The 12,030-nt window shown below is 43.7% G+C and overlaps 1 protein-coding gene across 2 annotated transcripts in view; it reads left to right on the forward strand.

The window, feature by feature from the left end:
• LOC119652359 (dynein beta chain, ciliary) overlaps positions 1-12,030 on the forward strand; it is a 155,248-nt gene that overhangs the window by 92,694 nt on the left and 50,524 nt on the right. For both annotated transcript variants that reach the window (XM_038056444.1, XM_038056445.1), the window contains exons 19-22: positions 2,780-3,046; positions 3,343-3,915; positions 4,294-4,766; positions 4,998-5,451. In XM_038056444.1, coding sequence (XP_037912372.1) covers positions 2,780-3,046; positions 3,343-3,915; positions 4,294-4,766; positions 4,998-5,451 — 1,767 coding nt within the window. The remainder of the gene's footprint in view (positions 1-2,779; positions 3,047-3,342; positions 3,916-4,293; positions 4,767-4,997; positions 5,452-12,030) is intronic.

Consider the following 12,030-nt stretch of genomic DNA (forward strand, 5'->3'; position numbering starts at 1 on the left):
TTGCAAGAGCAGTGTTGTTCTCCATAGTGGTCTCTCAAGTTTTACGCTTTTATCAAAACGATCATTTCTACTACCCTAGTATTTCTTGCAACATTAAATGCCCCTTCAACCAAGCTGCACACTACTGAGGCATTGTGGTCATTGAAAGATCGGTTGACTTAAAAGCCAACAACTCGTGATCGCGTCTTATTATAAGAAGGCTAAATCCTTCTAGACTTGGCTTAAGTGGGGGGCTTTAGCATCTTTCGCGAATAAATGCTACCCTTCATAGTCGCCAGCGAAACGCCCGCCGTGGGATTGCCAACTGGTGAGCTCATTTACCTCTATGTAACTACGACCCGGATGAAAGCATTCATTGTGCCGCTCAGACTGCTTGTCGCGCCTTTGCACTGTTGCGCCAACCTCATAGATGCCGCCATTGAGTACAAAGCCTTAACAACATGGTGTGGTTGTGCGGAGTGAGTCATTTAAACCGCGTAGACATACTTGTTGTTTGTTCCCGCCCCAGATCCGATCACAGAAGCGCGTGCCGATCAATATCCCTTGTGCTGCAGAGTGAACTTTAATGTTTACTATGCAGTCCTTTAGTGGTTCGAGCTCCAACATCCAGGGTCCCTGCTTGAATGCACCGTCACTGTGCCCCCCCAGGTAGTCCGGCTTGCATTCACACGGAATTGGCAAAGTTAACTATTCACCATCAGTGCATCACCGTGCAAGGGGTCCTGGTATTTTGAAGACGGAGGGATTGAACAAGCATGTTCTTATCTTTGCGGATCTTCGGCAACCAGACGCGAACCACCAGTTTCTTAGGAATCTCATCGTAGAGGAGAATCATAAGGTCTACGCCCTTGCAGGTGTCGCTGATCTGATCAAAGCGCGTTCCAAGAGAATGTTTCGAGGACGGGTCCTCCTATGCTATGGCGTGGTGCCGACAGACCACCTAAGAGGAATCAAAGTCGGAGGTGAGCCCTTGCGGCCAAGCAAATGCTCGATGACCACACGATAGTTTCGTGCTACCGAAATTACCATTCACAAATACTATCGCCCGACCGATTCTTTGTACACTCTGTGCTTGTGTTTGAAGGTGGTAGGTTCCACCTCCTGCTGGTTTCCCAAGCATCTTTTGTTGTATTGGCAACAATGACTTAGTATTTTAGGAGTTCCTTCTCATCCCACTTGCCGATAATTCTGGTTCTTTATTCTTCGTAATCTTGCTTAGAATTCTGGTTCTTTATTCTTCTTCGTAATCTTGCTTAGAATATTGCTGCCTCCTGATCAGGGTTACAGCGAACTTCCGCTTCTTAGTTGGCTTCCGGTAGTGGCTCTTCTGTCGGGCTTTGTTCCTAAGGCTCCAATATCAATGGTGTTGCCCTCAGAGTTCTGCGTTTGGAGTACTCACTATGTCCTCCATAGCGATGGCAGTGGTTTCCAAGGCGCTAGTCCGTTTGCCCGTTCGCTGGCAGAAGTCACTTTAGTTAGTTCCAGCAGTGCTACACTTAGCAGTTCGAAGATGGTTTCCAGCGAATACGTCGTGCGAGGACTTACCGAATTATGTAACTTTAGCATGAAGCTTCCATAGTCAATTTTTATTCATAATTAGTTGCTTTATTGCTAACTACCCTGCACATGAGCATGTCCAAACACACCTCAAAATGTGTTATCTGCACGACCAGATTGATGGAAGATCTGACGACTCCACACATGACCAGCAAGTGGAAACTGGTCTGGTCAAGAAGTTAGCAAAGCTTTTTAACGAAAGTACGGCGCCGGGAAATGCCCAAAATTATTCAATAGACATAACGCAGGTATAATAAAATAGGTATTAAAAAATGATTCAAACAATTAAAATGCAACAATGGTCCCTTTCTTTCCAGAAGAGAGTCGACCGTCAAAAGAATAGAATGCTACTTTCTGAAGCTGATTCTTGAATAACGCTTCGGTTTATAATTAATTCGGATTCTCTATGCTTTCTTCACTAAATTGCACTTATCGCTCCTTCCTTCAAACGGAATTCTGGCTCACCAAAAACCCCCGATAATGTCCTGAATATATTGAAAGTTAATTTAATTGCATTTGCTCCAATTGCCCAGCGTCAATTAGCTTTAACCAGCCCCAGAATTATGCAAAAAACTGAATAGCATAAGTTCGCTTTACAGTGCTGCACTTTAATTCCAACTTTCTGGTTAAATGCAATTCTATTCCGCCCAGCCGTTGAGCACCATTTGGTGGTCTCCCCACAGTTTCCTGAAATGAAAACCGAGCGCATTAAAAGCAACTTTTTTGCGAGTGGAAAACTAAAAACTTGAAATAAAGTGCGCCTACTTACTGTTGGTTTTATACATATAACATATGGACGGAGCTCCATATAACACTGTTGAAACTATGGGATCTGACTGGATACTTCCGATGATGTTGATTTGGTTAGTCAGTAGTGGGCTGCTGCACATTAGAATAATTGGATGCTGTTATTCGGAAAATGAGTGGATCAATGTGAAAATGATATTAAACGAAAACAATACAAAGGTGTACTGTGCACACACAAGGTAAAATCTCTCGGGACACGGACTCGATTTTCCCACGGAACATGTTCTGATTACAAATCAAATATTTTCAGATAGATATCTTTTCATCTTGGGCCTGGTTTATTCAATAATTCCACGAAATTTCCTTTTGAATGAGCGCAAATTCTATTTCCAATTGTTTAGGTGCAACATAGGGATTTCAATTGGGTCAATAAAATTTTAAACCCCTAATTATAAATATTGATTTCTCATTTCAGTCATTACGTCTGGTGCTTGGCGGCGCGCCAGCGGGCCCTGCCGGCACCGGGAAAACCGAAACCATCAAGGATTTGGGGCGAGCACTGGGAGTTATGGTGTACGTATTCAATTGTTCCGAGCAAATGGATTACAAATCGTGTGGAAATATTTACAAAGGCCTAGCACAAACAGGTGCCTGGGGTTGTTTTGATGAATTCAATAGAATATCCGCCGAAGTACTGTCTGTAATTGCAATTCAAGTGAAAACCATCCAGGACGCCATTAAGGTACTTGATTGATTTGTACGAGAGTCAGTTTTGCAATATTTCAAGATCGAGATCAGATTGTCGCTACGCATATTAAATTATCCCACAGTCAATCAGAAAAAATTTGATGTCAGTCGCTATAAAATTAATAATTCACTTTAAAGAGTTGGTCATGATAACCTTTTTCCGCATGACATGCTTTCCCGGCATGCTTTCACTTTCGCTTTCTCTCAGATTCAGATTTCTAACGGGACTAGCACTTAGGCCATGCATATGTACCATGATACACTATTTCTCATTCACTCAATTCCTTGCAGGCCCGAAAAACCGAATTTACCTTTATGGACAGCACCATACGCTTGGAGCCGTCTGTGGGCATTTTTGTTACCATGAATCCAGGCTATGCCGGCCGAACGGAATTGCCGGAAAACTTGAAAAGTTTATTTCGTCCTTGTGCTATGTTCGTGGCAGATTTTGCACTTATTTGTGAAATCATGCTGGTCGCGGAAGGATTTCAGGAAGCCCGCTTCCTGGCGCGAAAGTTCATAACACTATACGACTTGTGTCGGGAACTGCTCTCCAAACAGGACCACTACGATTGGGGCTTGCGGGCGATAAAATCTGTGCTCGTAGTAGCGGGCTCGCTAAAACGAAATGATGCAAGTTTGCCAGAGAATCAGGTCCTCATGCGGGCTTTACGAGATTTCAATGTCCCGAAATTGGTAACGGAAGACGTACTTATTTTTCGCGGACTAGTCAATGATATTTTCCCAATGCCCGATGTGCCTAGAAGACGCTTCTCAGAACTAGAAGAAGTCATCCGCCAAGCGGCTACCACGCTGAAACTGCAAGCCCAGGAAGGATTTATATTGAAAGTAACCCAACTACAGGTACGGAATAACATTCGTAAGCTCAGATAGATAATGCACATTCAATTTACATATTATTATGCTACCGAAATAGGATTAGAACTTGTATGGCACATTGAATCTCATAATCATGAAACTTGAACAATCCCATTTTCATGAATTTTCAATGTTCTTGAATATCTCTTTGCATGAAAATAAGATATTTAGGTTGAAAAAGATTTGATATGTCTGAAAACACGAACTTACTCCTTTCTATAGATACATGCTATAATACCTCAATTTAAAAAAATCATGTTTCACATATCGATCTCTCAGTCAGATACGTTGCTTAAGATGTACAGGCACATGAATATCCTCTCAAACTGTGCAACTTTACTCACACTTGATTTCTCCCTTCAGGAGCTCCTGGACGTTCGGCACTCTTTATTCATAGTCGGGAGTGCGGGGAGCGGGAAGACAAGAATCTGGCAAACGCTTTTCACTGCTTACAAGTTGCAGCAATTAAAACCGCATTACGACGTATTGAACCCAAAGGCGGTGAGCAACGACGAACTTTTCGGATGTGTAAATGCAACGACTCGTGAGTGGAAGGATGGACTCCTCTCAGTCATTATGAGGGATCAAGTAAATATGAATGGAAGCGGTCCGAAATGGATAGTCCTTGATGGAGACATCGATCCGATATGGATTGAAAGCTTGAACACCGTTATGGACGATAATAAAGTTTTAACATTAGCCAATAATGAACGAATAACCCTGAAGAGGGAAATGCGGTTACTCTTCGAAGTAGGTCATCTAGAAGCTGCCACCCCGGCGACGGTTTCACGTGCTGGAGTATTGTACATCAATCGCCAGGATTTGGGATGGCTGCCGTAAGAACTTGCATGAGATATAATTTTCAAAAGAAATTTGATTCAATGTCCCGAAGGACTCTCAAGTCTCTTTTAGAACAGAAACCATAAAATCCTCCTAAATTAAATGACTAAGCTCAATCTTCCAATACTTCCTGGTTCGAGTAACTGGAGTGTTACACTTGATAATGTTTTCTACACCGAGACAGGATTCCTTGCTCATTGAACTCTAATTCTCATTTCTCTTTTCAGCTATGTGTCGTCATGGCTCGAATCGAGAGGAAATCTCGTGGAGCGGGGCTTTCTCCTTGTTTTATTTGAAAAGTACATTCCTGTGATTATACCTAAACTGGGAAGTTTTCAACATATTGCTCCCATCACCGATATCGCTTTCATCCAAATGGTTTGCCATCTCCTAGAATGTTTTCTTGATAATGCACACCCGCCAGAAAACGATGTCGAACAATTCTATGAAACGCTTTTCAACTTCGCATTGATTTGGGGCACTGGATCGAGCCTCCTTCAGGATCATTTAATTGATTGGCAGAAAGAATTTCACAAATGGTATACAACAGAATTTAAAGCGATCCGGTTCCCAGCCAAAGGGACTGTTTTCGACTACTGCATTGATTTGCAAACTATTCAATTTTCACCCTGGTGCAAGCTGGTGCCAACCTTTGAAATGGACAATGAGAAACCCTTGACTGTAAGTAAAAGGATTTGTTGAGTGCATGCAGTTGAAGCTTTGTAAGTTTTGTATGTTTTGCATGTCAAGAAGATTCGATTACACAACACTTTAATGGGATCCAACGTAATTGCAAATTCGGTAGAAAATGTTTCTATATCATGCAATGTTGCTATAAAAGGTTTTTGTTTTGATCGAGCAGTGAGTGCGATGTCAGGCATGAATGAGCTAACTTCAGATTTCAAAAAATGCAATTTGTAAATGATAGTTTGGAACGCAGAGCCCCTATTCTATTGTGTAGTATTTTTTATGGCCATTCCAGAATACATTTATTCCGCAAACTGTGTGGTCACTCACGAAACTGTTTGATTTCAGGACAACTGAACATAATTTAGCGCAGAGATGTTCGCAACTAGTTAGTTTAGTCTAAAGGAGGAGACGCTCCAAGTACTCTAATCTTTTGTAACGCCTATTGTAGAATTTATGCATTATTTTTGTTTTTCCGAGTTGTCCCAATGTAGGCAGGGGCCGCATTTGCCTAATACTAGCATCAGGTACCAAACATTTAGGTTGGGACGATCCTACCTACTTAAAATATACAGGGCCTCTGCTAGTGATGGCCGGTGTTAGGTTAATGGTAGAATCCGTCGAGAACTTCTCTTCCTCTCCACACACGCCAGTCCGAAATGTAATTGTGCAATGTTGTCTACCCGCTCTTTCATTATGCGCTTTTCATAAGCTCGAGTGACGGTCACATCATCCTGAATGGCACACATAGATCCATCCGTCTCAACAAAGAATTCCTCAGGGCACAGCCATCAACAAATGCAGATTGACAAATAGCTGCTAGATGTACGTACTGCACATTGCTTTCGACTTCCGTTGACCTCATCGCTCTTTGTCTGACTTTATCCCACTCAGGTGGAGTCAGCCCTCAATCTGCCTTGCAGGTAGACGAATGCAAGGGACTCGCCTGCTTCTTGCTGTAAAAGTAAGCACGAAGCGAGTCGCTTGACGGTGATGTTGGTTTGCAATGTCAACCGCACCCCTGCCTTCAATGTTACGAGGCAGGCTCCTCCACTCCGCGGAAAAATTTGGGTGATGCATCTAGAATTTTGGCATAGTAGTCCGTATCCTCCGCTGGATCGCTTCGTCCAAAGCAATTTAGTGCTGACACAACTTGGCTTCTTTCACCAATTGGATTTGCGCCTCCCAAAAATGATGCGTATCTGCCCCATCTAACTAATCCAGTCTGCTTAGGGTTCACTGTAAATCTTTTACGGAAGCACCAATTGTGATTATATCATGCAGAGTCGCATTCATGCGGTTAAATACGGCGTTCGCAGCAAACTTGCCAATACCTTTTTGGGTTAGATTGTCCTCAAATGCTTCTGTAAAGGTCTTTGTGTGCTTCAGGAGCCATAGCAAAGGGTCCATTATAATGTGCATTACCTCCTTGGACAAAACCGTGCCGTGGTGGAAGAATCTTTGGTAGCTTACATGATATGGAACCTATGGATTTAAACTCTCCAGGCGGTAAGAAGTTACAGACTTTTATTTGGGAGGCCTGACTAAATTGATATCCCCTATGAGGAAATCTGGTGAAGGCATACTTTCCAACTCAATAGAAAACATGCATGGAGTGCCTCCGGCACGGTTTAAGCTGAAATTTGAGCCAAGCGGCTCGGTCTCCGCGAACCTGAGGTGGCTCCAAACCGGCGGCAGAGAAAGGCACTACCGAAGAAGGTGAAATACCTTGGAAATGCTGACATGGATGTAGCTGCACTACCAGACGCGGTGATGTGCGGAGCTAAATCTTCGACGGAAGGTTGGGACCAATTGGTAACCTCGGTGTGACCCTCACTGGATGCAGCAGATTCTTTTTTTCAGCGGTAATGAGCACAAGAAGCATAAGACTAACACATCTATGGTGAACAATGCTTTATTGTGTCGAAGGCCTACATCCACGCTTCCCCCGGGGATTAGCATCGGTTTGCCGGGCGATGATCAAATCCCTGGTCTCAACGCAACTGATCCCTTCCATAAGAATACGGACACGAAGCCGAGATAGAAGAGAACATATCCGCAAGTTGCAGCCTAATTTCTGGCTTCTGCCCCCCCGCCGGATCACCCTCATCAACGGCGTAACAACCGGTATCCAGTCTAGGCCTGCCTTAATAAGGAACTCCAGACATCCCGGTTATGCGCCGAGGTCTACCAATTCGATATCCCTTAAAGCTGTCTAGCATCCTGACCTACGCCATCGCTTCATCTCAGACAGGGTCTCCCTCGTCTTCTTTTTCTACCATAGATATTGCTATTATAGACTTTCCGGGGTGGATCATCCTCATCCATACGGATTAAGTGAACCGCCCACCGCAACTTGTTCGGCCGAATTTTAATCAAATCCAGACGGTCGTCGTCCTCATGTAGGGGGCCAAAAATTCTTCGGACGATTCTTCTCTTGAACGCGGGCAAGAGTCTGCGAGAAATACGGAAGGACTCGCAAGATCATAGTCTTTCACAGTAAGATCTTTGACCCCTATAGTGAGACGTTTCGAGCCAAACAGTTTTCGTAAACTGAAATAGGCTCTGTTGGCTGCCATCAACGGTGCGCGGATTTCATCGTCATAACTGTTATCGGTTGTGATCTTCCACACTAAATAGGAGAAATTTTCAACGGTCTCAAAGTTATAGTCTCCGTGGTGCGATTCGATGTTGTTCGTTCCTTTGGTTTTGGCGCTGACGTTGCCACCATATACTTCGTCTTGCCTTCATTAATGTGCAGCCCAAGATCCCGCACCGCCTGCTCGATCTGGGTGAAGGTAGACTGTATATCTCGGGTTGTTCTTCCCATGATATCGGGGGTCCACAAAAGAAGATGGTGCCTCTGGCATTTACATCGGCATCGCCAATCACTTTCTCCAGGACCAGGTTGAAGAGGACGCATGATAGGTTATCCCCTTGTCTTAGACCGTTGTTGATGTTGAAGAGTGATCCTGTTGCTTTTATCTGGCCTCGCACATCGGTCAGGGTCAACCCAGTCAGTCTTATCAATTTCATTGGGATATCGAATTCTCTCATGGCCGTGTACATTTTTACCCTGGCTATGCTCTCATAGTCGGCTTTAAAGTTGATGAAAAAATAGTGCAACCGATGTCCATATTCCAACAGTTTTTCCATCGCTTGCCGCACAGAGCAAATCTGATCTGTTGCTGATTTGCCTGGAATGAAGCCTCTTTGGTAAGGGGCCAATAATGTTCTGGGTGTATGGGGCTATCCGGCCTAGCAAAATAGAGAAGAATATCTTATAGAGGGTACCCAGCAACGTAATACCTCAATAATTGCTTAATTGTGTGATATCCCCTTTTTATGTATGAGAGAGATAATGTGTCGTTTCCGGTCGTCAGGCATTGATTCGCTGTCTTTGAGCGTCAGTTGAGGAACCGCTTAGTGTCATTCATCACCTCCATATTGAACCAATTCGGCTGTAATTCCATTGGCCCCTAGCGACTTCTGGTTTTTAAGCCGATGAACTGCACGGACTGTTTTTCCTATGCTTGGTGGTGGCAGTATTTGTCCGTCGTCTTCAGTTGGCGGGACCTCCAACTCGCCGATCTTCTAGTTGTCCAATAGTTCATCAAAGTATCAGATTTCCTTTTTCGTCTCGGCAGGATGAGAATCGAGGTGTGTTGGTAAAACTTGCGCGCCTGGTACGGTTGCGACTCTTCTTGCGGCTGGAGACAAGTTTATTTGTGGCCGTATCAATAATGATGTTTTTCAGCTGTTTGTGAAGATCATTTGTTGATGCTTCATCTTGGGGACCTGTGTTGACTGCGGTTATTGTACCATCCGTTTCGCCTTTATAGATGTTCCGGAAGGCTGTGTTGTGAATGGCTTCGTTATTCACTCTCACCCGATTGTCAGAGAGGAATGTAAGTTGTGTCGTAATCAGAGCTGGCAGCACTATGCCAACGAGTTAGTTGTCGGAGTCTATATTGAACCCCCTATATGTTCTGACATTCATCAAGGCGACCGGTGTCGCGGTTCAATCAGCACGTGATCAACTTGGTTGAAAGTGGTCTCATCTGGAGAGGCCCATGTATGTTTGTGGATCACTTTCCGCGTAAATCAGGTACTTCCAACAACCATTTCGTGCGATACTGCTAACTGAATAATCCGCAGTCCGTTATCATTGGTATCCGTATGTAAACTATGATTGCCGATGTATCGCCTGACTACGGTATCCGTCCCTGCATGACTGTTGAAATCTCCAAGTATGATTTTGATATCATATTTGGGACAGGCTTGGAGGGTCCGCTCAACTGCCTCGCAGAAGGTATCCTTTTCCGACTCTGTAGTCTCCTCTGTAGGGGCGTGAACGTTTATAAGGCTTATATTTCTAAACTTGCCTCGCAAACGCGCGCTTATATTTTCAAAGCCGATAACAGCAGGTTTCATTTTTTGGGTGACTAAGAAACCTACTCCGACCACATGGTTTACTGGATGACCGCGATAATATATATAGTGTAGCGGCTTTTCTCCAGGAAACCGGTCCCTGTCCATCTCCATCTCTTGCAACGCTGTTACGTCAGCCTTATATTGGAACGGGGTATGGTTTAGTTGCTCAGCAGCATTCGGTCTGTACAGGCAGTGTACTTTCCATGAGAAAAAGCGCAAATCGTTAATCCGTTGTCATTGACAGGTTCGTCGTTTTGAAATCCATCCTGTCCGAGGCTCTTTTCGTGGTTTCGTAACATCGGTTTTCTGTGTAGGATTGCCAGCCCTACTCCAGTTGGTACATTTTGTCGCGTTTTTAGGCGCGGGAGAGTCGCCTTAATCCTTCTCCGTCTGGAGTTTTTCAAGGATGCCAATGTCAGAATAGCAATTTTCCATTCTCTTAGAATACCTGTGGAAACGAAGCCAAGATTTAACAATCAAGGTTTTTGCAATGTTCTCCTCTATTTGGAGTGCACTGATGAGGATGCCTTAAAGTGGCTCCAGCATTTAACCCCAGCTTTGAGTTCTGGCGGTTGGACCGAATTCACTATTGCGAATACTGCTGCTTTGCAGGACAAATTCTGTGGGATGTTGGATAATTGACCCTCGAAAGAAGGCGAGGTCACAATCCTCATGCTTGGTGAATAGAACACGGCATCGACTTCGAACACAGGAGAATAAAGTTTTTGTATGCCATAAAGGGTATACCTACAAAGGTGGAGGTTTTAAGCTTTGCGATCGAACTGAACAAAAAGTGTCTCAAGATACTCGGAGACAGCCACCACATAGTTCTTCACTTTCTCCTGGATAAATTGAAATGCAATGATATCAGGAAACTGTAGTGTATTCGTAGAAACTAGATCATCCTTGATGCGCTTTTGCACAGTGAAACTGCTCGCGAAGGATAGCGCATACAGTCGCGGGACCCCCGTACAGGGTCTCGCAGTAGCGAAGAGACTACACAATAAATCCTGCCTGTTAGTAACTATTCTTACACCATTTACGAAACAAGTGGAAGAAAGGAAAGTCAGAAACGTGAGGATAACTGGTTTGAGTTGTGTAATCGAATTTAAGCAAACCGACACCCCAAATCAGAAAAAGTGATGAGATGAGATTCTTCGTGAAGGAGGACAGAGGGACTGCATGCATGCACTGCAACATATAGGTTGGTCAGATTAACCATGTCAAAGCTTCCTTCTATTTGCTGGCAGCGAGACTAACAAAGCTGCAGGACTGCATTATGTTTTTCTGGTGGTTTCCATTTAAGGGAGTCATCCCTGTGTCGGATCCGAGGAATCAATTTTTTGTGTCATCAATTGTATCTGGGTATAGTGTAGCATAAAAGAGAAAAAATTGAAGCGATGTCTTAGATGACTGATATATCTGCAAACGTAGGCTGCGTCCCTAAGTTCGGAGGACCAAGAAGTAGTGAAGTAATTGGCATAACAGCCTGCAAGCGAACAGCCCGGAATATAAACACGCAATTCTAGGATTGGACAAAATTCAATGAACATCTTTGCAATAAATTGTAGCTCCCTTGGTGACTAATGACTCCCTTGGCGATACCAAATCAGTTGTAACTGTAAATCTCACACTTTTAGAGTGCTATAGTGGCGTAAGTTAAACTTCCTGAACTCACAGCATGAATATAAGAGAATAAGATAAGATTTTGGAAAACGCTAAAATTAGCTTAGCCGGCTTTGTCAAAACTATGGCGTGATTGTGTCCGTTCGTGGAGTATACAGTATCTATACAGTTTCTACCTACTTAATACTATTGTTTCTTTTTCCGTATTTTATTTTCATTGTGACTGTATTTCAGTTTCAATATCATCAACAATTAATGCTACACAAGTAATAGGTTTACACTAGTAAGACAAGCATAAGGTGCACACAAAAATACGACATTTGCATTCAAATCCAGGGCAACAAGGTCGAGAAACTGACGGTGAACTAACTCAATCATCGCGCCATTGTAAATGAAAAAACATTGTAAGAAACATTGTCGATTTTAAATTATCTTCCTCAACATCCCCTCAATCTGATGGGCCATCGCACTCCTCCTATCTGCATTAATGGGCAGAGTATGGGCGTCGGTCGA

The sequence above is a fragment of the Hermetia illucens genome, chromosome 3, assembly GCF_905115235.1.
Source record: "Hermetia illucens chromosome 3, iHerIll2.2.curated.20191125, whole genome shotgun sequence".
NCBI lineage: Eukaryota > Metazoa > Arthropoda > Insecta > Diptera > Stratiomyidae > Hermetia > Hermetia illucens.